We start from the raw sequence: 26,031 nt of genomic DNA, 5'->3' as shown, positions 1-26,031 counted from the left end.
ACATAGGTATTTCATAAAACTGTCAGGATTTAGACGACATTTTTGTTTAATTTCGACGTCAGGCCTAAATGGGTTAAAAATTAGGCGGCACATAAAAGCAGAGCCGGGCCCCGAGAAAACCTGCATTTGATTGAGTCTCTCTTCTATCCAGCAGCTGCCGATGCGTTTTACGGATTAGGCAATCCACTGAGCACTGCAGGGACCTGGGGGTATTTGTCCGCGGAGAGACGAACACCACCAATGAAAAGAGAGAGCACGTATACCCTGAATGTGCTTAATTAATTGACAAGCAGATATCTGAGTTTATAACCATGAAACAGACTTAATTTTGTGAAGTATTTCTCTTTTACTTCCCCCGAACACAGTCTGTTTGACTTACCCCCCAACACAATCCCCGCCAACACAACTTCCCGGGCGACTTACTTATGGGACTTATCTTTATAAATACAGCCCTAATCAAAATAAATGGCTAAAAGCTCTCAGGGAGTTGAAGGCTATACACATTTACATCAGAAGAACTGATGCAATTTAAATTGGCGCCTGTGGACCGACTTATGAGGAACCTAACCTTACGTAACACTTTTCATGCATGGATCCCCTATTATTTTATTTTTTTCCTGTGCTGTTGTTCAGTTTGGCAGACCTACATTCGTGACAGCCAAGGAGGAGAGACATGGCCTCCTTCTGTGCGTGCATGCACTCGTCTCTATTCCCCCAGCAGTATCCTGTAGACTTGATGCACGCGTGTGTCTGTGTGCGTGTGTGTGCGTGTGTGTGCGTGCGTCTTTCTAAATGCATATTATTTTTGCACATATTTTAATTATTCATTGCTTGCCATGTGTTTTGTTTTCTGTCACTATATGTTGGCATCTGCAGGCATACAGTAACATCCTCAGTAACTCTGAGAGCGCTCAAATGTAACCAAATGAACTGTAAGGGTCATTTTGGGTCAACACTCGGTGGCGTAGAGCAGGGGTTCTCAACGTTAAATAAATACTGAAACCAGATACACATTAGGGAAGGTGTATGCATGTACTATGTGTATATGTAAACTCTTCATTTCCAATTATTATTATTTTTTTAAATAATTTGGCGACCCCCCGAGGGGTCGCGACCCACGGGTTGAGAACCCCTGGCGTAGAGAGAGGGGCTACATCTGTGCGCTGCATGGACGTCTGCTACAGTACATCCACACTGCATCCACTGTCGGCGCGCTAGCTAGCGGTTTCCGTTGGAAATGGGACATCTAATTCAGTAGTCAGTTGCTCCGGGGGCACTTTTGTGGCAGGTCAGTGATGTGGAGCCGGGGTAAAAGGTTGTGATGGATCTGTAACCGCCGCACAGCCCACGCCACTCTGAGGAATTGCGCTGAACTCGAAGCCGCAAATCCCTCTGGACAGAGATGGAAGTATACTGACAGAACTTCATGTTGGAAGATGTGATTTGAAGAGAAGCTGTCCTACTGTGTCGGAACCCACAATGTAAACTACGGCTGCAATTTAAGTTTCAGTCATGCAATGGAACACTTGTGACAAGTTGTGAGACGAGTGTTTTTAGACTGTAAGCAAGGATGCGGTCAAAGGTATAAAGTACTTACAATGGATTGCATTGTTATAGCACCTTTTTAATTACCCAAACACTGCTTTATTCATTCACACACTGAGAGGTGACTCATTGGGGCCAATGTGGCCTTCAGTGTCTTGCCCAAGGACACTTTGACATGTGGACAGGAGGAGCCGGGTTTCGAACCGCCAACGTACGGATCATTGGACCTCTACCTGACTATCTGACTCAACCTTGGAGCATGCTCATTATATCATATCATAGTATTATTTAAATAACGGTGTATATGTATTATTAATGATGATTTGGCAAGGGCATGGCATATTTATGGAAAGAAATAAACGTTTATATGAGCAACAAGTCGTCGAAGCGGTGAAAACCGGTTGTGTTCCGTGACGTCCCTTGTGACCTGCACTGATCAGTGAACACAACCCCCTGGCTTGTGGAAACGTTTTGGTGAAGGAGGAAGTCATGAGGACTATGACCAGGGGAGAAAAAGAGCCAGGCCGTCACCCATACTGCCGGAGTGTCGCGGTGATAATGATTATTTATTAATTGAGTAATTAAAGTATGTTATCCATGCATTAAGTTTGCGTTTGGTCATTTCTGGCAGTGAGATCAGGTCACTGCGGTGGTGGCGTGGGGGAGAGGAGAGCGGAGAGGAGCAGAGGCTCCCAGTCTCTCCTCTCCCCCGAGATGAGAACAGCATGATGAGCGGTGTGTAGACGAGGGGGGGGAAGACCACACTACAGACAGCTCCTTGGGTTATTTAGCAGCATGACCAGCTCAGTGGCCTTGTGGTTAGAGTGTCCGCCCTGAGACTGGGAGTTCAATCCCCGGCCGGGTCATACTCGGGTCAGACTCAAAAAATGGGACCTAATGCTTCCCTGCTTGACACTCAGCATCAAGGGTTGGATTGGGGGTAAGACAAGTCCCTGTGACATACTAGTGTCATGTCCAGGGGGGTGTACTTGTACATCAAGCTGCCTCACGCTACAGAAACAGGAGATAGGCTCCTGTCCTATGGGCCTCATGGCTCGGCAAGGCTAATTACTTACAAACATTATATGTTTTATCCATAAATAGGTTATGTAATAACTAAATATAGACTTATTTCTCATCTGCAGCCGCTATTTTAGATGTTAGACTTTAAAATGTGCGCCTGTTCAGACTGACTATATTCTGTCTCTTCTCAAGCGCACTCCAGCTGCGAGTTGAGTGACCTTGGACACGGCCACTTTCTGAGAAAAAGCTGCTTCAAAATTATTTTAGCATGCTTTACTTTTCCAGCTTTATATCTATATCTGAATGGGGTTTAATCCATCCTGTTGTGACTGCGTTCTTGTTGTCCTAGTCTAGTCTTGTGACTCGGGGTGTCAAAAAAAATTAGAATTGCGATTCCCGTTATGAACGATTTTTTATTATTATTATTATTTATTTATTTTTGGTTACAGGAGTTTTCACTACATGGTGTTTGTGATATGAAATGTAAGCTTACCCTAATCACAGTAAACATCATGTCTTCAGTCATTTTCAAGTTACTGTAGTTCAGTTCAAGACTGGAGTAGATTGTGATGAAATCATGTATTGAATCGAGAATAATTTTGAATAGAGAATCGTTTCGAATCTGGAAAAAAATGCTTTTGAATAAAATAAAATAAAACGTTTTTGGATTGAGAATGGAGTTGAATCGGAAAAATCTAATCGAATCGTGACATCAAGAATCGGAATCGAATCGAATCGTGAAACACCCAAAGATTCACAGCACCTACTTTCTTTTTCTTCAGACTCCGGACCAGAATAATAACCGGATGAAACTACAAATCCCGAAACTATGAAGTTATGCAATTTACGCCAAATGTTCGTCCCAGAATAGGGATGTAAGCATTCATGAGGCTATGCTATAATACCTAGCCTTGCATTGCTGATACTTTATACCGTGAGGATAGGAATGTCAACAATCTACTGCACAAAAGTGCATGTGTTTTTACAGTATGTGCCACTGGCCAACCCACTTAGATTGTGCCATGTTTCAGGAGATGATGCCAGCAGCAGCAGCAGTAGGAAGTGGATCAAGGAAGTGGTGGGTGGGTGTGGGTGTCACTGTGTGTGTGTGTGTGTGTGTGTGTGTGTGTGTGTGTGTGTGTGTGTGTGTGTGTGTGTGTGTGTGTGTGTGTGTGTGTGTGTGTGTGTGTGCGCGCGTGTGTGCGTGCATGCATGTATGTGTGATATGGTGTGCGATGCATGCTTCGTGAGAGGTGGAATAATGACAGGCAAGAGAGAACGACTGGTGATGCCGTGACAGGGGAAGCGCCACAGATCTTGGGCCTCAGGCTAGGCAGCTGTGAGAAACTTCTCTCCCTTATTTCCTCCTCCTCCTCCACCCTCCCTCAGCGACACTGTTCAAACAGAGGACAAAGTCGCCCTGAGTGTTGTTCTTTTTCCCCCCTCCGATACCCATACAAGGCTGCTGCCATTTTATCATTCCGTCTCTCGGGCTCGCAGCGAAGGAGGTCGAATGAGTCAGCGCTGCGTTTCAGAACGTCATTATCTAGCAATATTTTCAATCACACTTCTAAAGAATTAAAAAAAAGAGGAAATAACCTCAAAAAGACAGAAGGAATCATCGCCTCATTTTCCCGCGATGACAAACTGTGATGTTTTATTTCATTGCAAGAGCGTTAAAGCGCTGCATGCAATTTGCCACATTTTGGTTGAGAAAAGGTCACGACTATAAATGGTAATCCATCAGGTGAATATAGGGGCATTGAGATGAATCATTGTGATATAATTGAACACCACAATTATACACAATTATATGCAATTGTGCGTATAATTGAATTGATAATAGTGCTATTTCAAAGAGGGAAGCACAGGGTGGGTTTTTTTGGAGAGAGAGAGAGAACTTGGCTTTGGAAACTACAGTGGTGGAAATGTGAGAGATATTTATATCTAAGATCTTAATGTGATCACTTTAATGGAAAATCAATAATGTTTGTGTGTGTGTGTGTGGTATTATGTATTTTTATGTGAGAAAGAAAAAAAGAGACCAGCTCAGTGGCCTTGTGGTTAGAGTGTCCACCCTGAGACTGGGAGGTTGGGGTTCGATCCCTGGCCGGGTCATACCAAAGACTCTAAATACCAATGTCACCCTGCTTGACACTCAGCATCAAGGGTTGGATTGGGGTGTAAGTCCCTGCGACATACTAATGTCATGTCCAGGGGGTGTACTTGTACATCAAGTTGCCTCACGCTACAGAAACAGGAGATAGGCTCCTGCCGTACATGGGCCTCATGGCTCGGCAAGGCTACTTACTTTACTTTACTTATATGAGGAAAAAGAGGGAATAACCAGGTGCTCACCGGATATATAAAAATATGTCTTTATGTGTTGAAGGGGCAAACGCTGCAAGCTTATCTCTCTCTCTCATCCATCTCAGGTGCACTCATGCCAACTTGGCTTCCCCCCCGCTACGTGACGCTGGCTGGTACTACCGACCGCACGGAGAGAGAGAGCTGGAACAAACAGGAAGAAAGATAAGCAGGCGGACGACGCAGGCCCTCCCTTCCACATCAAATCAGTGACGTTACTGTGACTCCATTCGTTGCAGGACAATGCTAAAGGTGGGCAGTACTAGTAGTGTACAGTATGTCAAGCAAAGCATGCCGTTTATGAAATGAAGTGAATGGGAAGGATAGGTGTGTGTGGGGGGGGGGGGTGCACCAGCATTGCTGAATCATTGAACGTGCACACGCAATTTGGGAGGAAATGAAGAGTGCTTTCCAATAGGAGCTAAGTTGGTTGCACTGTATTAAAAGTCTGAGTTGTATTATTTACCGTAATTTCCGGACTATAAGCCGCTACTTTTTTCCCATGCTTTGAACCCTGCGGCCTATACAACGGTGCGGCTAATCTATGGATTTTTACAGCTAACGGCCACTAGGGGACCTTCTAAATCTATCTCTATGGCCTCTATACGGCTTATAGTACAGTGCAGCTTGTATATGTACACATTAAGGTTTTTCCCCTAAATTTAGCTGGTGCAGCTTATATTCAGGTGTGCTTTATAGTCCGGAGATTACGGTAGTTGCATACAGATGTTGTGAGCTGCAACGTGTTGTGAGCTATTAGATCTGCTATTGTCAGTATAATACAAAAAGAATAAGCTGGGGAGTTGATTGGAACATGAACCAGAGTGAAAAGTGATTGTCCCTGTACAATGCAAAAAAAGAGCCTTTTATAAAGATGCATTTGCATAAATATCTTCTCAAAATCACAATCAAACGGCAGCTCTCCAATTCATGATTCTTGTTTTTTCAACAAGCCAAAGTACTCCCTCCTTAACCCTGTGCATGTCGCAATCTGTAAAAAGAAAAATTGTGTTGCCTGCATGGCATGTGAACTAGATGGACAGGCAACTGTTGTCGAGTACCAGACGAGGATGGAGTGAAAGACCCCAAAGAGAGATGGCTAAATGATCAGTCAGCCAGACGTTAAGTTGAAAGAACTGCTGTCTGTGACAGCAGTCCCCCAGGAAAGAGAATGGGGGGGGGGGGGGGGGGGGGAGAGGCTGGGAGTGTCAGAACGACAGACCATAAAGGAAGGCTGGTCTCCTAGTGGACACTGGCGTATCGAGCTGTCAGCAGTCATCGCGTGCCACTCTGGCCTGCTCAGCAGAGTGAAACTGAGGCAATGTACCCCATGAAATATTCACAAAAGTTCCCTTTGCTTAAAAAAACAAGAAGGGCACAGAGGGGACCTCCGCTTTCCCCCCCCCAAAAAAAGAGAACAGCACAGAGACCCCGAACACACCCTTCATCTGCCTCAGCGGGTGCGAGCTACAGCGGAAGCTCGCTCCTCTTAATAATACATGAGCCCCCTAAAAACATGATTTGTGAAATGTTGGTGTTGGTGTTTGTGGGGGTGGGGGTGGGGTCATGCATGAGGGTGATTCATACCTACAGTAATTCAGTTGAATTATATACAGTAGCGTCCTGATTTTGTAGCAAACATTCAGAGAAAATACCTAATATGCTGAGATTTGGAGAAGGGGGGGGCAGACATACAGTATAGTATAGAGCCCTAGCGAACTCCGGGTCAGTACAGTAGGGTTTAAGTAAACAAATTTGAAAGTTGAATAAATACAGTATAAACTGTAAAGGGAATCGGTTGCACATGCACATAGCTGCTTTGAAAACGTGTCATAGATTGATTGTCTGAACCGCACCAGAGCCAGAATAGCTGAGTCTAGAGTTAATTGTACGATCCAGTGTTCACCCCCCCTTAGCAGGGAATTTGAATCCATCATTGGAAAGAACTGGCACACTGTAGAATCTGACCCAGGCCAGCCCAGCACTCTTGGATTTAACCACATGAATCCTATAGCGTACCTGTTCTGAGTTGCAAACGCTTTTGTGTGATCATAGATCTGCATTTGTGTAGTAAATAAGGGAAACACTAGCAGACCTAGTATAGAGCCCTGGGGGACCCGGGTCAACTACGTGAAAAGGGTTTAAGTGGTTATAGCTGCATCACCCCGTATTGAGACCGCCCAATCTGAGACACCTTCTGGTGAGCCGACCGACCTTCCACCACTGACCCAGTCCCATTTTTACAGCATGTTCCTCAGGGGAACTACAGATGTGGTCACTACTCACTGCACACGATGCCGTGGCACAGAAGCCACTATTTTTTAACCTTCCATAATATGTAACAGATAAATATAATGCTCGGCCTGGCGGAGACCGGCACGCTTTTCTAGTTCATTGTCCACGTCGTCCATCTATTAACATCATCCACACTGTCACAATACCTCTTCAAGACTGCTTTATCAGGAGAAGGAGATACTCATTTGGCCAAGCTGTCAACATGAGCATCCTCCAAGGTATCTCTTCACGTACTTGGGCCCATTCATGAGCACTATCTCTATGTTTAGTGGCAATAAAGATGACAATTAGAGATCTCACTTTTTTCATAAATTGAGATGAATGACGCGGGGTTAAAGGCAGAGCCAATTACCCTCACATAAGCTCTTCTTTTCCAAATATGGGAGGCAGTTAGCTAGAGATGCGGGCACATATTATCCTTGTAGAAGCCTGCGAGTCCCAGGCGAAATAGAGCACAGTATGAACCATCTGCAGACAGGCTTTTTTTGGTTGTCATAATACTTGAGGCTGACGTTGTCACTGCAATGACAGCAAAGCATTTCATTGACTATTAAATATTAAATATGACAATGGATCGTTGTAATTAATTTGCTTGCTGTTATACTAACTGCTGATATCCATTAGTATTATTAATGGATAATACATCCAAAGTAATTTGTATATTGAGGCAGTGAGACATTCAGATGAAGACTTGAGATCAGCTGAGATCAGTTTAATGTGTGTTTATACTGCATACAGTATAACCCATTTTGACCTGAGATCAGATTCAAAAAATCAAAAAAGTTGAATTTTCTAAAATAGCAGACCTACAAGCACGTAGCACGCCACTCTGTGGCGTGCTATGAGCTTGTAGATCTGCTATTTTTCAATAGTTAAATCATAACATAATGCTAAGACCAAAAGGGGTTCCCGCCCAAAATATCAGTTGGGGCTGGGGTCAAGGTGTGTCTGAGTATGTGGGGATGCAATAGCTTCTAGCTAGCCTCTCTATGTCATGTCATGTGTTTGAGTCCTGTGAAATGCCAGTAGATCTGTATACTCTCCCTTCACTAACACGTTTGGAGAGAGAGACGGATGCTGGATGGATGATAATTAGCTTCTAATTGGGATTGGATGGAGAGACATGTTGAGTCATGGCCAGTGTTTGGTCTGAGAACAGGGGCCCTGCTGTCACGGCCATTGTTGCATGGGCTGCAGTAGCCCTTGTCGCTGCGGTGACGGTTACGCAAGAGGGCTGTAACACGGTGCGGAGTGAAAACGTGTCATTAGCTGCCACGACTACCGCACCAGGCTTCAAACAGCACAATTAGAGCTGGGGGTCCACACAGTCTCTTTGTATGTGTGTGAAAAGGTCAGATCTCTTGCCTACATACAGTATTAATATAATACATTCCATTCCCCATTCAGGATGTTTTGATTCATGCATCTAAGAAAAAAAGGAGGAGGAGGAGGAGGAGGGTGGTGGTGGTAAGCAGAACATAGAGGAAGTGAGGCCACAGTCAGTGTTATAAATATTAGATTAAAAAACTGTATAAATACTGTATATCAGGATGCGACAGCGATGACGCATCAGGTATTCACACACACACAAAGAAACGCAGTTTGCAGACACAGAGGTGTGGAAACATTTGCATGTCAAAGAGGCCACCAAAGCTAGTCAAGGATAAAGCTAAGGGTTGAGTTCAGTGGCATACGAAGACGTTGAAGGTGAATCGACCCTGCCTTTAAGAAGCGTGGGTGAATTCTTTATCGTCATTGTTTACTATTTCACAGGAATGTCTGCAGAAGTGCAGATGCCTCTGTACTTTACCATAAAATGTCATGCATGGTTAAACGCAATTGTTCATGGGCAGCCAAGTGAAGAAAGCAAGACAAACTATTTGAATGGAGTTTTCATGAAAAGGTGGGTACAAGAGTTCACTCATACACATTCCATGATAGAGCAGCAGTGAGATAAGTCAGCCGGATGGTGCAATCTAATCTGGAGCCCAGTGTTTTGTTTTATTTTATTTTATTTTTAATTACAGCTTCTTATCTGAGGTACAGTAGCTGGTTATTTGTTGCCAATTCTCCCAGTGAGGGGACTCAATCACCACAGCCCACAGAAAGGCCACATTTTGTACCCTCTCCCTCTCTCTCTCTCTCTCTCTCTCTCTCTCATGCGTACACTCTCATCTTTTTATCTGGATGAGAGGAAATGAAAGGATAGTATCTGGTACACATGGCGTCTTCGCTTCAGGAGTGAGTGAGTGAGTGAGTGAGCTATGCCACGTACGGTCCTTTTTTTGTGCCCCCATCGTATGACGAGATTGATCACACTCCACCCGAGAGAAAACCCAATATGCTGCCATGCAGTTCAGGGATTCTATGGTAATGCTGGCTCTTGTAGCGGGAGGTGGAGTGAGGTGATGAATAGGTGGACAGGCCCGTGAGATAACTGCAATATATGTCATATCTGCTTATTTTAAGATGCACCAACGACCAGATGGACCTCTTTGCTTCTCTTTCACAGGTGAGGGATGTGGATTATGGTAGCATCACAGAGTCATGGGAAAGCATGTACTATATCTGCTATTTTGTAATGTATAAAATCTAAAATGACACAGAATATAATGTTAATTCAAAGGATATATAAATGCTGAAAGAATAAAAGGAAAGCTGGAAAGTTGGTGAGGTGTACTTGTGTAAGCGGAAAGTACTGTAGTTGGCAAGAGAACCAGTGGTGCAAAGTAAGTAAGTACAGGAGCCCATCTACAAACCCACAATGCGTTGTGATGCGACGCATTGTGAGCTTGTATATATATTTATATACTTTTGAAAACTTGAAATGATACATTCTGCATAATGAGTACTTTTACTTTTGGTACTTAAAGTACATTTTGATGCCAAATTGCCAATACTTTTGTACCTTTACTCAAGTACATTAATTTTGTCCGGACTTTTACTTGTATTTCTATATTGCAGTATTGATACTTTTTCTTAAGTAAAACATGTGAGTACTGCGGCCTGGGTAGGCCTTGGGGAAAAGAGAGGAGGAAATGAAGGATTATGTGGCTCACCTTGACACTGTCTCCGGTCCTGAGAACGTTCCAGAGCGTGTGCTGGAACCTGGAGATGTCCATCTGGTGTTCTCCTGCCAGCAAAGCCTGGTGGGGGGGGGGGTAGACAATAACGACCAGAATCATACACTAGACTTGAATCGTGTGTGTGTGTGTGTGTGTGTGTGTGTGTGTGTGTGTGTGTGTGTGTGTGTGTCATGTGTTCTTGTCCACCTCTAAATCAGTGTCTGCTTTCACTGCTAAAGGAGATGAGCATTAATTAGTTGCAATGTTCGCAACACATTCAACGCGTAATCAATGTCAATGTCATAATATTGTTGCAAGATTTCGAGATAATTTTCAAGCAATTATCAACCGATATATCATGCATCCCTTTAATGCATTTGGAGGACCAGGTGGCTGGTGTGTGAAAACCGAGGACACAGATATATTTCAGTCAGACAACTCTTAGAATTAATTTAGAATACCCTGCAGAAGTCTCTCGATGCGTGCTACACCAGCACTCATCAGTAAGAGCACACATGATACCAACACGAATCTGTATGATGGAATGCCATCATACAGCTGAAAATAGCAGCCAGGAGAATGAGACTAGCAGGACACTGCCAAAGACACCAACAGCTGCCAGCCAGCAAACTAGTGCTGGAAGCAACGATGGAGGGCTCGTCTGAGGACGACCTAGAGATAGAATATATATGTATTCAGCATAATGAGCATGATATATGAAGTATAGATTGGCCCTGTCCCTATTCATTCCCTGTAACATTAACATTTTAGTTAAGTTATAAAGCCAAATAGAATTAATTAAGATCCCCATGCAGGGGGATCTAGAAACAGAGCCTACATGTGGATGCTGGGGAGGCGGTGGGATTTACGAAAACTTCCTGAGCAGCAGGTTAGCAGCGAGCGAGACAGTGAAGCAGCAGCAGCAGCGACGCACGTCCGCACAGCAGGAGAGAGAAGCCAGGAATCTCATTCCTGGCTTCTCTCCTGCTTCTCTGCAGGTAGGCAGAGAAGTTTAAATAGCCGCTCTGATCAGGTAAAGAGTGCATGAGACTATAGTCACCTGATCAGGTAGGCGCGCTCACGAGTTGTCTGCCTGAACTAGCTACACAGGCTTCGCATCATGAAATGCCAAATAAGGAAGGAATATATTCAGTTGGCTTTTCTGTGATTCATTCACAGCCACTAAAAGGGACTTCAAACAATATCTGCAATAACAACTGGAGCTAGGTGTGGCAATCACACTCTCACACCATGTCAAGGGTTTATTTTTTATTTTTCTTTACAAATGTCTGTTCACTGAATCACTGAACAATGGTATGAAACCTGGTCTGCACACACACACACACACACACACACACACACACACACACACACACGGATAATATTTATAAGTAGGAATGTACACAGCACCTTCAAACACCTCAATGTGTGCTGTGACTAATGTTTTGTACAGACTTGGCAATGTTTCGTACTATTGTTCCTTTTATTTATTATTAACATGCTATTGTTGTTGTGGTTGCTGCTACAGGGTTGAGGAACCAAAATAGTATACTCTTGTGTACACGTATCGTACATAATAATTATACTAAAAGCATTTAAAAGAATACACACTCCTTGAGTCCTTGACACACCTCCTCGAATGCCAACACGTTTGCATCCTCACGGGGATGCAAACGCAAGGTTACAGTGTTCATAAAAAACACATTACAGTACATACAGTACAGTAGTAACTGATAGTAAAGCACACGCCATCCATCTCCCATTCAGTTCCCTCACCTAATAGCCCCCATGCTATATCTGCTTATCTATTCCAGTCACTCTCTCATTAAATCAGCTTTTATGGCCAAACGCATAACTTTCACTGTGTATAGAAGTCAAATACCATTCATCATACAGAAGGCTTTTGTTATACAGATATACTGCATGTTTTAACCCATTTTGGGCGGGAACCCCTGTTTTAAAGCGCAAATAACATGCATTTTAAAACTGCTTTTAATATTTAATAATCATATTGTCTATGTCCCTCAAAGTTATTTCTAATGGTTTGAGCCTCAATCACCACTCTGATATAACCAGCCTTGTCAATTCTTTCTGGACTTTGAAAGCAGTTTTAGCTGCAGTACCACAATGTCCTGAGGTGGAGAGGGTGCTGATATGCAGATTATTTCATATTTGAGTCATTATACTCATGCTAGATAAAACCAGGCTTGTTTCCATTCCATGCTAGCTTGGAAAATCAACAATGGTGGACATTGTAAACAAAGTGGAAATGCAAATTTGCAACTGAAGACTGAAGAAAAGGAGGAATTATACAAAGTAGGGTGACATTGATGACATCACGATGAGGCCAAAATCAGTCGAGCTGTTTCTGAGAGCAATTTCCATTAAAACACCCATATGACATGAAGGCCTGATTGTTCAAAATTGGTTCTTTGTGGGGATAGAAAACACACATGGGAGCCCCAAAAACACAAAAGAAATTGAAAAAGTTGAATTTTATGTTATAGGTCCTTTAAGCATTATGTTCTACTTTAGCTATTGACAAATAGCAGATCGACAAGCTCATAGCGCGCCACTTGGTGGCGCGCTATGAGCTTGTAGGTCTGCTATTTCTGAAAAGTCGTGAAAATGTGGCGCAAATCTTTGAATATATATTTCAGAGCGAACATTTTTAACTAAAATATTGGCTTCTGGGGGGTCCCTGGAACAACATATTTTCAGATGGGGGTCTGCGGCCAAATACAGATAATTCTGGGGGTTCTTGACATGAAAAAGGTTGAGCACCACTGACATAGAAACATGGGTTTTTCAGGTTTTTCAGGATTTTGGGTCCAAAATGGGTTAATTCAGCTGAGATTTGAATAACATGCAGGATATATGCAATGGAAAGAGTATATAATTGACAGACTAATGAATCTTCTACCTGCCGTTTTCACCTGGAATGAGAGCCAACAAGGCATTGTCTACTACTGCAGTGGTTCCCAAACATTTTAGCCTGTGACCCCAAAGAGAAAATAATGTTTGCCCAGGCCCCAAACTAGTGAAAATAGCCGATCTACAAGCTCACAACGTGTCGCTTTGTGCCACTTTGTGAGCTTGTAGATCAGCTATTTTCACTACTTCACTACTTCTTAAACATTTCTAATTTATGGAGTTTCTTTGAAAGAAATCATTTAATTTGTTTATAATTAATTTCTTTTTTGGGGGAAAGCTTTTTGAAGTAGTTTTTCTTTTTATAATATTATTATTATAAAAAATAAAAAGGGACCCATAACAATGTGCCACATGTGACCCACAAATGTGATGTGGAACCCAGTAGTGTACTATAGTGTCCAATCACACCCTTGTGCTTGTGATGCTGAATATGATGCCACTGCAGCGGGGTGAAGCAGGACAGTGATGGAGGGGTATAAGGTGGTGCGGCACACCTTGTTTAGTTAATGTGAAGCTAGAGTCGCCTGGAAGCAATTCTGGGAGTGATGCATTGTAGCAGGCAGCCAGGCACTGACCTTTTAGACACCGTGCGAAATTAAGCTACTGTAAGTTCAAGCTTCAACACACATGGATATGGATACTGTAAATCAGTCTGAGTCACTTTGTTTTGTCCTTTGATACAGTATTTTTCAAAGGCCACATATACAGTATGTATTTGTTTGAAATGTGTCCACTTACAATTAATTCAGCGCCGAGACTACCTTTGCAAAAGGTCTTCAATGACATCCATCCACCTAACACAGGCCTTAGTATTACTGAATCTCAGTGGTGCATTCGGCATTGGTCGACCACAACATACTGCTAGGCGGATTGGAAAACTGGGTGAGACTTTTCTGGCACAGTGGTAAACTGTTCCTATTTAAAGGACAGGGACAACTTTTGTGTGCCACTATTTCCACTTTCTTCTGTGATTTATTTTTTTATACTTGGTACCGACTGTAGCTGAGCACCCACAGCCAATGAGGCAACCGGGCGAAATGCACCTGCTCAGGACCAGACTACTTTGTGTCTGTTAATAATTACACGTCTGAGCAGACAAAAATGACACACTTGAGTTCCCCAAGGCTCAATTTTGGGGCTCCTTCTGAATCTGTTCAACATCTACATGCTCCCATTCGCTCAGATTATGGAGGAGAGAAAATGTTACTATAATTATGCAGACAACACACACACATCTACATAACCATTATCACAGGGGACTGTGGTCCAAATTATAAGCACTGAATACGTGCATTGAGCAAATAAACGATTGAATGTGCTAGAGTTTTGTCAATTAAACAAAAAAGGACAAAACTGTAGAAATTGCTTTGAAGCTAAAAATAATTATTAACAGTAATGTTATAAACCACAATCCAAGCAAAGGAATCTTGGTGTAGTTATGGACTCAAAAACTTGTTCATGCATTTATGTTCAGTGTATTCGACTAATATTACAAGAGTATTATCAAATTGCTCCAGCTGATTCAGAATGCTGCTGCATTAATGTGAATAAAGGGGATCATATCACTCCAGTTCTCATATCTTTATGTATTTCTGTCTGACAAAGAATGCACTGCGCGCGCACACACACACACACACACACACACACACACACACACACACACACACACACACACACACACACACACACACACACACACACACACACAGTCACACACACACACACACACACACACACACACACACACACACACACACACACAGAGAGAGAATGATCAAGATTAACAACTACCGCAGGGCTCCCCCAGCTTTTATTGCTCAAGGACACCCCTTCCATTACCGGTATTTTCAATATCACAGCAGCAATGGACCCTGCTGAACAGAACCGCCTGCGTACTCGTGTCGTGCTGGGATGGCCTATAAGTAGTTGGGACTGGCAGACAGGGAGCTTTCATGAGCATACTGCCCAACACATAATAAACACCTGTCCCCCATAGACCTGGCTGGCCAGGGGGAGGTCGTTTTAGAGACCAGGATTACTGCATGTTTTTGTGAGGGTACCTACCCTAGGGGACACAGGGAGAACATGCAAACTCCACACAGAAAGGCCTTTTCGCCAACCCCGCCTCGGGGATATGGGCACTGATGACGCAGAGGAGGGAACACGCCCCCAGCTTCCCCAGCGGGAATCGAATCCAGGACGTTCTAGCTCATATGAACTTGTAGGTCTGCTATTTTTGAAAAATCGTAAAAATGCAGAAACAAATCTTTGAATAGATAATATATATTCTTTCAGAGGGAACGTTTTTTTTATTTTGACGTCAGGCCTAAATGGGTTAACACATTTTGACCTGAGATCAGATTCTAAAAATGTCTTCAAAAACGAGTGGCGCAGACCTACAAGCTCGTAGCGCGCCACTCACTATGAGCTTGTAGATCTGCTATTTTTCAATAGCTAAAGCATAGCATAATGCTAACACCAAAAGAGGTTCCCGCCCAAACGGCACACTGCTATTTTTTCACCGGTAAGCTAACAGCAGTCCAGGACTCCCGGTATTGTCCGACTACCTCAACGGTTTCCACATCTGGCGCAAGCTTCAGGCTAAAGTTGCCTTGTATAAGCTAACGTAAATTCATTGAATTGTTTATTGATATGAGTAAAGCATTCAAGCTGGACTGGGGAAGCAAGAAGTGAAAAAGTAACATGGAGGATGGTTGCTGTTCCCAAAGAGTGAGAGACGGTCGGCGTATGACTATGACTTTTGTTTGTATTTGCGGCACACAGATACAAAGGATTGTCTGATAGGCTATTCTATTTTCTGAACATGCAGTACTGTATGTGAATTACAGTAGGCTATGTGTTGTAAAACCGATTTTAGCCTAATCTGTTATCCCCTGATGTGAATCTTCAAAATGGTATATATTTTTATGATGATACGGTTAGCAGTCATATCTTAAATCCAATACCTGCATTAACCTAATTTAAATATATTCTTTTATTTGTTGGTCTAAAACGTGACTAAAACCAACTAAAACCCTTTGGAGTTTGTGTTGACTAAAACTATCAAGGATAGAAATGAGTAAAATGTGACTAAAACTAATAAGCATTTCATCCAAAAGACCAAGACTAAATCTAAAATGTCTGCCAAAAACAACACTGTTTTCAACTAGCAGTATTGAGCCACAGCAGAGGGAGATCAGCCTGAGAGGGGCACGAGAAAATAAATGTAATCAGCCATCTTATAATAGAGAATGACCTTAATCTCTGTATCTCTAAATTGGCCGCTCTGCTTTGGTTGGAAATAATGTGCAGTCTCATCTAAAAGTGGAATAAGGTGAACATCGCAGGCTAAAATGCCCCAGTTCAGAGCGGAGGCATAAAATGACGAAATTACTGCAATAAGCCCACCCACCCACCCCCCACAATCTACACCCGCCCTCATCACTACTGCCATGTAATATGGTTTTAATAAAACATTGACGCGGGGAATTTACATGGTCGAATTATAGAGCCAGCTTGTTGACTTTGATGTAGCATGCAGTATGAACAGAGTGCGCCTCATGCCTCTAAACTGCAATTCCTCTGGGATGTTAATACTCCTGGTGGTGATTCAAACACTATTTTGAATGTGTAAGCTTTACATGAGATTTTGTCAGACTAATGGCGTGGCTGATATAGCAGCACGCAAAAACTATTAAGGAACTAGAGGAGAGGTGAAATAACACAGAGCACATATACTAGGCTATGTTTATTTGATAGAACCGAGACATAACCAGCGCCACGTCTACACATGCTGCCCATATCCACCTGGCAGCACAATATTAGGTTTCTAGCTATAGTTATGAAACACATCACCTTAAACATATGTAGCAACAGCGCAGATAAAAATGAGGAGGTCTGTATTACCATAAACCCACACAAGAAGAATTATTAAAACTCCCACACAGTATTAAAACACACGCAGTACAGTATGGCGTGTGTGTGTACAGTCGTATAGTGGAATATGCAATAGATCTGCCAGCTGCTCTTAATCTTTGGTAGAGATCGTCTTCATCTGAGCCGTCCTCATCTGAGTGTCCCCCAACGGCCCAGGCCAATTTGTTATTTTCAGAAGAGTAATCCCTGTTTTGTTCAATGTCTCGTACCACCGTACAGCTGAGCAGCACGCTGTCCAGAAGTAGTAAATGGCTAGTATAGAGGCTAGTGAAGTATATAGCAACCAGTGATCTCTCAGCACCCGCGACAGAAGAGGGGGGGAAACTTTGGCCATAATAATAGAACGTATCTGGGTATTTCCCAGGGTGCAATGGTGATCATCTTAACTGATACACAGTTGCACTTACAAAGGCCCAATTTGAAGCCCAGAAGATTTCTACCCTTACCGTACCTTCCCTGGCAAATATCAGCAAGTGCCACTCTGACACTATAGCCTATAGGATCCAATCTGTGTCCCCAGTTTAACCCATTCTGACCTGAGATCAGATTCATACGAGGTTTCCACTGGACACACACTGATCTGATCAACCAATTCTAACCTGAGATCAGATTCTAAAAATGTCAGTCGCTCTTCGATTTTTCAAAAATAGCAGACCTACAAGCTCGTAGCGCGCCACTCGGTGGCGCGCTATGTGCTTGTAGATCTGCTATTTTTCAATAGCTAAAGCATGACATGATGCGAACACCAAAATGGGTTCCCGTTCAGAATGGGTTAATTTTGTGATGGTAGATTATTCGGGGCAAACCACCAAAGCTGGGCGGGTGATTGCCTCGCTGTGGATCGTGGAATTATCATTCTACTCGAGGCAGTGACAAACTGAATCCCAAGCTGTGAGAAAGCAAGGTTATTGTGTAGCTATCCTGAAAATAACATTAGCCATGTGACACATGTGCCACGATTAATGCAAATTACAATTCCTCATTAAAACTCGATAAGGTCTCAGACAGTACTTTCTGGTTTCGTCACGGAAAAACACAAGTAAGTGATGCAAGCTTATAAAGGATGGTATAGAGAATCGTAGAAAGTGAATAATAATTGTGAGCCTGCTATCAATTCATACTTGAATCTAAAGCTGACAAACCACATTCTAATCTTGAAATGTACAATAATGGGGTAAAACTGAGGCAAACTAATGAGAAGAAATGAACCAAAATGCAGAACTCCAATTTAACTTAAGCTTAAGATAGATGCACTGAGGCTTGATTTTATAGGGAACACATGACATAACCATGCTTTTGTTCAAGATCGGTGTTCTACTTCAGGTATGCAGATCAAAGTGATATGAAATGATTTCAGAGACCATTCACTGTGATGTTCCAAGTTATTTCATTCACAAATCAAATCACATCTTACAATAAATGCAGGGAATCTCTGTACGTACATATACGTACTGTATGTAGGTCTGTAATCCACATGTACCGTTCGACTCACCGATTTCAAATTCTGTGAGATGTTTCACATTCCATCGACATTGGCTACATTTGGCTACTAAGATTTGCACGAGCAAAATCAGAGGATGCGATCAGAGGAGCACACTTTTCTACTTAATGTTGTGGAGGGTTACAGTACCTAGTATTTATATCTCGCCATTACCCTTGTTCTGATTTCATGCAAACAGAACACTAAAACACATAAATAAATACAGCAGACGTGTTCACAGCGAAGCTCAAGCCAAGATGGAAAAAGTCAGGACCTCCATTATTAGGCAACTATGAATTAATTGACTGGGTGAACAGACAAACTTTCTCTTTAACACCAGAGTGAGATGGCTGACAAGACAATCAATGTACAGCATTGAATCAGTCTATATCTTGCTCAGTATCCAGGTCCAGGGAACATTTCATAAAGGCTATAGGGTCGGCTTATCATGAAGCTAAATGTCAATGTAATTATTAGTGTCTGGGGATACTGGTGGAAAGGGAAGTGCGTCCTGCGGCAGTACTGTACCATATTTAATTAATAAATGTCACCCTGTAAAGGGAGCAGAGTGCGTGCGTGCGTGCGCATGTGCTTGCACTCGTGTAAGAGAGTGACTGAGTGAATGGAGTACCGATCCTCGCTCAAATCCATTGTAAATTGGGGAACACAAGCCCCGAGGCCAGAGGGAGGTAGAAATCCAGAGAGGACCTTTAAGAAAAGCACAGGAGACTGAGATCACACGAGAAACAGCAAAGATCTGTGACCCTCAACATGAAACATGCGAGAGCAGAGAGGCAGAACGACGTAAGAGCAGCAGAGATGGGGGTATGGGACTCTGTCGGTGTTCTTATGACACAAAGGGCGACCGTGTGAGACTTTACATGATGACCAGAATCGACCGCATGACTCCAATGGCAGGTCGTGACCTCGTGACCTTTCTTGCTTGTACATACAAATTCAAAAAGGGGCTTTGAAGAATGAACAGCAGGACCGACTGTTGCTGACCGTGCATGCCAAGACAACACTGGTGAAATGTCCTGGTACACTGCTTGATGGTATATGACCACTCGAAAGGACGTATCACAGGTCCTCCTCACTCTTTTCCCCACCTCAAAAAGCACTCCAGTTGTGGAGCTGCAAGTGAACTTCCGGTAAAATTGTTCACACTCACACTACAATGTTTTTTCTTTAGAAGCAGCTTTGTTTGATCTTTTCTACTAATTACCCAAAAGTTTGATTGTAAATCAGAGAGACTCTTGTGTTTTGAGTCTAGGCAGTTATTTATTATACCAAGCCCATCTGCCAAAGCAAACACCAAAGCCTTGGTGAATAGCAAACAAATTGGCAATGCTTTCTTACCAGATTGTTTTGGACTTTATAACTTCCTCTTAAATGTGTATTTTATTATTATTATAATAACGTGACATATTTATGGGATCAAGTCCACGTGTTGCTACGGCTATAGGATTGCCCACACCTCCTACCTGAATACCTAGCCTGGGTTCCAGGCTGATTTGCTGCGTTCCGCTGGGCTGAAATGTCACAGGGACATGGGGCTGGAACCCAGGCTACTGAATACCCACCTCCACGTTGCAAAAAAATTACTAGGCACGACATTCGCGTCACGTGTGAAAAGGCCTTTTTGATGCAGAGACATCAATGCAGAACACCTATACAGCCTCAGTGTTGCATTTTTACAGATAGAATTTCAGCCGCGGTGCCGTCCTTCCGTCTGAAAGGACTGCATAGCTCTTTAAAAAAAGGTGTGTTATCACAAGGTCATATAAGTCCAAATCACCACTGAGAGAAAATTGGTCCATTGCAGTATGGCCTTTCAGGCCCTTCCCAGTCAGCTGAAGTTTCTCGAGAGGCAAAACTTTTGGATTGCATCAGAACAAGTCCGTTGACCTCTTAATGATCCAAATGTCTTCCGTTGAACCAAATGCGAAGGCAAAACTCTCTCACGCCAACACTGTCCCTTAACAGGAGCCTGGGTCCTGTTTTGCTACAGCGAAGGTTGAAAGGGTTCAGGTGTCCTGTCTCTTTACTTTGCTAGCTGTCAGGAAGTACACAGACAGCAGGCTGGCTGTCAGGCAGGACGCAATCTCCCATGACGCCCCCCTCGCTTCTCTCTGGTCCTTACCCCTCCCCTCATCCTCAACCACAATGCAGAAACCTGAGTGTTAATGTAACTCCAAGAGAATAGCAATGGACCCGCAAGTGTGTATCACTGAGTGGTGCTTGAAACGGGGGCCCCACCTGAGACCCCTCTCACCTTTGTTCCATTTCTGTCACCGGATTAGCCGACGACTCTAACCCAGGCATACCCGGCTTTTATGCTCTGCCCACGTGTAAACTCAGAGAGCAGAAAGGAGTCAAGTCGTACTGTATGAAAGAGGAAATAGATCAAGGTCCCAGAAAGCTATAAAAAGAAGATGGTTCTAAATGTTCGTTATGTAACAACTTCTTTCCTTCCTTGCATAGATGTATTAAGTAGGCAACACTCCCCGGCAGATACAGTGGGGGGTATTGTCGTTCTGAAACAATGGCAAGCATCTGAGGCGACTATTAAGCTTGTGCAAAACAGATGCTTTCTCTCTCTCAATGAACTTATCTACACCTCCCATCTCCTCCTTCTCCATGTTGGCATTGCCTCATCGGTCTGAAACAGTGCATGGCATTTTTGTTGCAGTTTTGTTGTTCACTCACTCAGAAGACAAGGAAGCTGAAAAGGTCAGTCCTGAAGTGGCAGCCTTGCTCACCAATAGATCAGCTAAAATATGTATGGTAGCATGAGGCTAATAACGCCAAATAAAAAGGTCACAGACAAAGCACCGCAAGCTAGGAATACAATGCTGCAGGGTTGCAGTAATATGCAAGCGTCTGCTACATTTCACTGTGACTAATCACATCGCCACATTCACATTGGTAACGATACCGAAGCCATGCCACTTCCTCTAGATCTCCAGCGAGTCTGAATAGTGAGATAGACAAATCCATCTGCGTCTGTATCTCCAGCTAGTCTGAATAGTGAGATAGAAAAATCCATCGGCTCTTATCCTTGCCTTCTACAGAGCCTGGGTGAGCCTGATCCAGCAAATGTTATTCTGATAAAGAGCAAGCCGCCTGACAGACAGACAGATGCAGGAGTTTTGTCATTCTGTGTCATCCTTTTGCTCCTTTGCTGGACTGAAAAGCCCCCAGAGATCATGTGGGAGGGAGAGAAACATTCTTAGGGCGAACGTCAGGTTTTGTAACTCTTTTGCGAGTGCCACAATACCCCAAAAACCTGGAGGATGTGCACTCCTCTGGTTCCCCCGTGGTCCCAGAGAGGTTGTCATTATCTGCAGTACAGTGGGGTCGCCATGGAGACATCACAAAATGCATCTCGCAACAAAGGACATTGAGTTCTTCCTCTGTGAGAGTTCTTCAACAAGCCGCGCGTGTGTCGGCCATGCTCGTTCCTCCCTCCTTCCCACCCGACCACGCCACACTGGACTGGAGGATGTGATTTGACTTGAGATAATACATTGTTGAGACGAGAGCTCACGTTTGACTAATTCAGACAGAGGCTTTGTTGATTACGTGCTGTGCAACATAGTGAACAATACAATGAAAGGAAGGAAGAAACATGTACACAAACCCAAGGCAAGCAAAGTGCATGATGCACAGCATGAAGATGATTTTGTGCATCACTACCAAAACAGCCCATATCTATCTTGACATAGGAGGGTTGCTGGAGGAAAGCACGATTCAACATTTGAGTTCAGGGTGTAACCATTAAAGGAGAATTCCATACTAAAAGGCTTTCTTACCTTTCTTTGTAGTTGTTACGTTCCCACCAAAGAGGTCCAGGTGTTATTTTGTGCAAAAGCTCCTTATTGGCTATTTCCACTACCATAAGCCCTAAATGAATTGCATTGAATTGAATGGGAATTGAATGGGGCTATGGGGTGTTGTGCTAATTCGCTTATTTCCATCGCTCAAAATTATAATTTCTTTGTATATATCCTCTCTTCATAATGTAAATAATATCCCAAGCGGCACACTTTACTACTTCTTTCGATGGAAATAAGCGAACTAGCATAACACCCCATAGCCCTATTCAATTCCCATTCAATGCAATGCAATTCATTGAGGGCTTATGGTAGGGAAAATAGCCAATAAGGAGTTTTTGCACAAAAAAACACCTGGGCCTCTTTGGTGGGGACGTAACAACTACAAAGAAAGGTAAGAAAGATAAGAAAGCATTCTAGCATGGAATTCTCCTTTAAGACTAGGTGTTTTGAGGTTTTACATAATACAAATGTGATTAACAATTGAAAATACATGAATGTGCAGTGGTATGACAATGGTTAAACATCCATGACATTGCAGTGACATTCAGGATAATGCAATCAGAGGAACAAAAGCATGATGGATTACCCCAACGCTGCACACTGTTCTCGAGGCTGAGATGTCTTGCATGTGCCATCAATAGCATGTCGAACAATAAAACATTATATGAATACGCTGCTAAAGATTTGGCTGGTATTTCTCGGTCAGCGCTTTTGGCATTATGTTTTCTCTCAAAAGAAAAGTTGTTGGGGCCGTGTGCCATAACTTCTTCCTTTGGCTACTGTATTACGCAAAACTACAAAGTATTGTTCACATTTTAACCCATTTTGGGCGGGAACACCTTTTGGTGTTAGCATTGTTATGCTTTAGCTATTGAAAAATAGCTAGAACGAGCTTGTAGGTCTGCTATTTTTGAAAAATCGAAGAACGACTGTCATAGAAACATAGCTTTTTCAGAAAACTGTCAGGATGTAGAAGACATTTTTAGAATCTGATCTCAGGTCAGAATGGGTTAATGGAACAATAATATTGTTTCATGCCTCTGGAATATGTGCTATGTTACATATTGAATTTCACACCATACATTAGGTTATCATACTGTAATAGTTCATAGTTCCACCCATCTGTTCCATTCAGTTGAACTCAGTGGAACAAGAGAAGGAGGAGTTGGGCCTTACTGTATTCTGTATACCGCTCAATGTGAAATACCATGAACATTCTATCAAATGCAAGCAGCACTGTCTGTTGTCCATCGTCTTCCACAGGGGTGCCACAACACTAGTGATTACATTGCTATGTTTCCAGAAGTCCTAGCATTATGATCTGTATGTTTATAAAGTCATGAAGCCAACACAGCCGTTACAGAGCAACAGAGGGGCCGTCAGGAGGGCAATCGCTGCAGGGATAGTTACACGCGGCTAAGCTGAAATGGATATGTATGAGGACGAGAGGGACAATGGTGCAACAGAAAGGTTGTGTCAAGCTCAAGTTGGCTCTCTTCTGTGTATGTACATATATGTGTGTGTACCTAATTTCCACCAACACAACCCTAGTGCTGGTGCAGGGGCTGGTGTTGCTGGAGTGCAGCAAGATCAGCGTCAAGCCCAATGCCAAGAAAACAAAATTAATGGCATTCTTCACAGGAGGACAGAACCATCGCTATTGCCAGCGGGACGGTGATCAAGGACTTAGTCAAGGACTTAAAATCTCACTCCCTGGGCTGCCTGGACGGAACAGGATCTGAAGATTCAGAAGGCACTTGCCTGGAATACCTTGCACAGCACAGGATGAGGATAGTGTGAAAATCTGACCCCGGGAGACCTCTGGAGTGCTAGTGCAAACCTTCTAAGAACTGATTTGGGTTTCCACAGGCTAGAGAACCTTGTCCTTGTACAGGGCAGTTTCCTTGAATTATGTTATTGTGGACCAGCTGTGAAGCAGTTTTGTTCAGAGATTTAGTATTTATAGATCACAATTTCCATTTGCCTGTGAAGCAATGCAAAGCACTGCCTTGGACATACTGTAACAACTGAACAAACATGCTCAAAAAGCAAACTGTTGATTTAACTAAAAGATTTTCTTTAATTAATATATTTTATAAAGCTTGAATACTATTTGCATCATCAAATGCCCCTCTTGCACATCCAAATGGCTTTCACATTAAGTCAAGGCAGGATACGTATTCCCTCACTGTGCATAGTAGTTGAGTTGTATTTCCTCTGGTATGTCTGATATTCGCTCGAAGGTGAATATTGAAGGTGGGTACAATGGATACTCTGACAATGAGCACAATGGGTTTGCATACCCAAATGGGGCCTGCATTTACAACTCGCATCGTTCTAGAGTAGGCTAGCATATTAAGAGATTATATACAATGAACAGGCAAATAAGTAAATAATGGTTCTTTCTTTTTACAAGCATAGGTTATCGCCTACAATTCTACGTTCACAAGCTCGCATTTCCTGGATTCACATACACAATATACCAGTGCAGCTTTGTGTTTTGTCGATACGATTGGCTCTTGAATATTTGGATATTTGCTTGAAAAATGCACTGGATATCAGCAGACGACAGCCCTAGAACATGGCTCTGTTGCTTTTTCATGTCATGTAAATAACATCAATGTAGTAATGATTGATCGATTATCTTGGGGCTTCGCATCTCCGAAAAAGTCTGATTATCCCATCCCCAGTTCTTCGTTCCAGACCAGCAAAGACTTTGTGACAGAGTTGAACCACTCTTTCTGGCTGAGTCCTACTGGCCAGTTATTTCTCTGTCGAAATGCGAAGAACTGGTTCAAGATTGGCACTGGCTTCTGAACAATTCCTCAAAATGGCTCGGTGTAAAGGGGATGTGTTTCTGTCTGTCCATGCCCAGACCTGAGATCAGTGCCTGAGTGAACATCTTCACATCTTGACGAATAGTTCAAGAGAGATTCTTCATGAGGACATTTCAGCATTTCATGTCCAAGGCCAAATGCTTTTCATTCAGCGCACCATAACTAAGGCACTGGGGTGAAATGACTCTCACAGCCCTCTATCAGGACTCGGTGAGAGAGCCACCTTCACCTCGCCTCATCCCTCTCGCCGTTGACCGCCTGCTGACTCCATTACAGCACGACCTCCAGCGCATCCAATCTTGCGCTCACATAACATAAAGGATGCATGCGGAGAAGATTAGCAGCAGCAAAGAGGAGAGACCAATATTGAAGAGGGCAGAATCTGAGAATCGCCACGTCTCCGATATGTTCACAGCTACTTTTCCCCTACTTCCCACCCATACCCCCCCCCCCCCCCACCTCCCCACTCACTGTCCTCCTCCTACCTCAGTACAACATGACAAATACAGCTTTTTTAGCCGGTCAGATATTATTATATATTTATCCTGACACTACAAACCACATATCACCCCACCTCGGCTTTCAGCCTGTCATTTCGCATTATATAACTTGAAAACACTCTAGCTGGCCATGAAAAAACATGAGGCGTGTGATGAGAGGTGATGAATACTACAAGAAATGAGAGAAAGCAAAGACAACCTCCATTTTAC

The 26,031-nt window shown here is 43.1% G+C and overlaps 1 protein-coding gene across 2 annotated transcripts in view; it reads right to left on the bottom strand.

The window, feature by feature from the left end:
• The window catches only part of LOC308335620 (glucosidase 2 subunit beta-like), a 182,357-nt gene that overhangs the window by 116,221 nt on the left and 40,105 nt on the right, over positions 1 to 26,031 (bottom strand). For both annotated transcript variants that reach the window (XM_080792724.1, XM_080792725.1), the window contains one exon: positions 10,290 to 10,376. In XM_080792724.1, the coding sequence (XP_080648850.1) occupies positions 10,290 to 10,376 (87 nt within the window). The remainder of the gene's footprint in view (positions 1 to 10,289; positions 10,377 to 26,031) is intronic.

The sequence above is a fragment of the Protomyctophum bolini genome (genome assembly GCF_963924005.1).
Source record: "Protomyctophum bolini genome assembly, chromosome: 20".
Lineage (NCBI taxonomy): Eukaryota > Metazoa > Chordata > Actinopteri > Myctophiformes > Myctophidae > Protomyctophum > Protomyctophum bolini.
Note: the sequence above shows the minus strand (reverse complement) of the source record. Positions and strands in the feature narration are given on the sequence as shown.